The 1,216-nt window shown below is 34.1% G+C and overlaps 1 protein-coding gene across 1 annotated transcript; it reads left to right on the top strand.

The window, feature by feature from the left end:
• Window positions 1-550: 550 nt before the first annotated feature.
• Window positions 551-973, top strand: LOC115228347 (probable ribonuclease P protein subunit 3). Its single transcript, XM_029798947.1, has one exon. It carries the CDS (start codon window positions 551-553, stop codon window positions 971-973), a length of 423 nt encoding a protein of 140 aa, XP_029654807.1.
• Window positions 974-1,216: the final 243 nt, after the last annotated feature.

Below are 1,216 nucleotides of genomic sequence, written 5' to 3'. Positions count from 1 at the left end.
TATTGAATAAATAATCATATCAATTTTGTCTATAAATAAAACGTTATCTTGTTGATGGATTTCAACATAGTTTTAACAAACTTTACAGATCTAAAAAAGACAATCGAAACATTGATATTTTTAGACTATCACACAATTGCTGTGAACAGATGTGTTGACTTGAGCAAAACTAACCAGAAACTCGGAAAGGGAGAAAAGGACATAATTCCAGTATCCTATTATATATATTATATTAGTGCCCCGAGGAGACAATGAATCACCCAGTCATTCAGTCATTTGAAGGAAAAATCAAAATACTTTCACGAATTACCATCAAAGTCCAAAATCCAAACCAATTAGCCACCATTTCTAAATTATCCAACTACAACAAGTACGATATTGTCTCCATCCTTCCCCTCAATGACCAAGTCCTCGAGAAGGTTGGTATTAATATTCACATCAGGTCGGGGCACATGACAATTTTGATTTGATTTGCTTCGATTTCCAGCAGAGACTTTCATTTCAAGCAGCAAGCAAGCAGGTTGTCTTATCGTGTATAAAATAGCTTAAAATGTCTGTTCAAAGGGGAGTTTGTGTTGAAATATGCTATTCTGGGGCAATTCGAGATCCCTCACAACGTGTCAATATTCTGGCCAGTTCTCTGAGTCTTGTTTTGGCTGTGTCTGGAAAGGGAATTGTCTTTGGTTCGTGTGCAGAGAAATGCTTTGATGTCAGATCTGTTTTGGATGTGCGGAATATGGCTCAAATCTTCCGGATTTCAAAGTCTAAAAGTAAAATATGCATTTCCGAAAATCCCAAACAAGTTCTTAAACACGCATTTTCAAGGAAAACTGTTCTTGGTGTTGTGATTGGTGTTCATTCTGATCAACTTGATGTGTGGAAGAGAACTAAATCTTATCAATATTCGTTGATTGAACAGGATAGTCCATCAGACGAGCATATCAGTCAGAGCAAAAGACTAAAAATTGAATAACTTATACTTTGTTAGTTTTCATAGTTCTAAGTAAATTTTTATTGTATTTTGAACCGTTTAATCGTTTTTCTTGTATTTCTAAGATTTAAATTTTGTATATGGTGAACCTCGAAGGAGGAGTGAGTTTAGAAATACAAGGAAAAACAGACGTCGCATTACTTTAAAACTAGATTCATTCCATCTAATTTAGTATGTTTTAAAAGAGTAATACGTCTAAATGAAAATTAAAATCCGAGAACTTAA

The sequence above is a fragment of the Octopus sinensis genome, unplaced genomic scaffold, assembly GCF_006345805.1.
Source record: "Octopus sinensis unplaced genomic scaffold, ASM634580v1 Contig10374, whole genome shotgun sequence".
NCBI classification, from domain to species: domain Eukaryota; kingdom Metazoa; phylum Mollusca; class Cephalopoda; order Octopoda; family Octopodidae; genus Octopus; species Octopus sinensis.
The sequence above is the reverse complement of the archived record's forward strand: the minus strand, read 5'-3'. Positions and strand labels throughout refer to the sequence as shown.

Excerpts from the sequence above, each read along its gene's own strand:
- LOC115228347 (XM_029798947.1), top strand. The coding sequence starts at position 551 with ATGTCTGTTCAAAGGGGAGTTTGTGTTGAAATATGCTATTCTGGGGCA.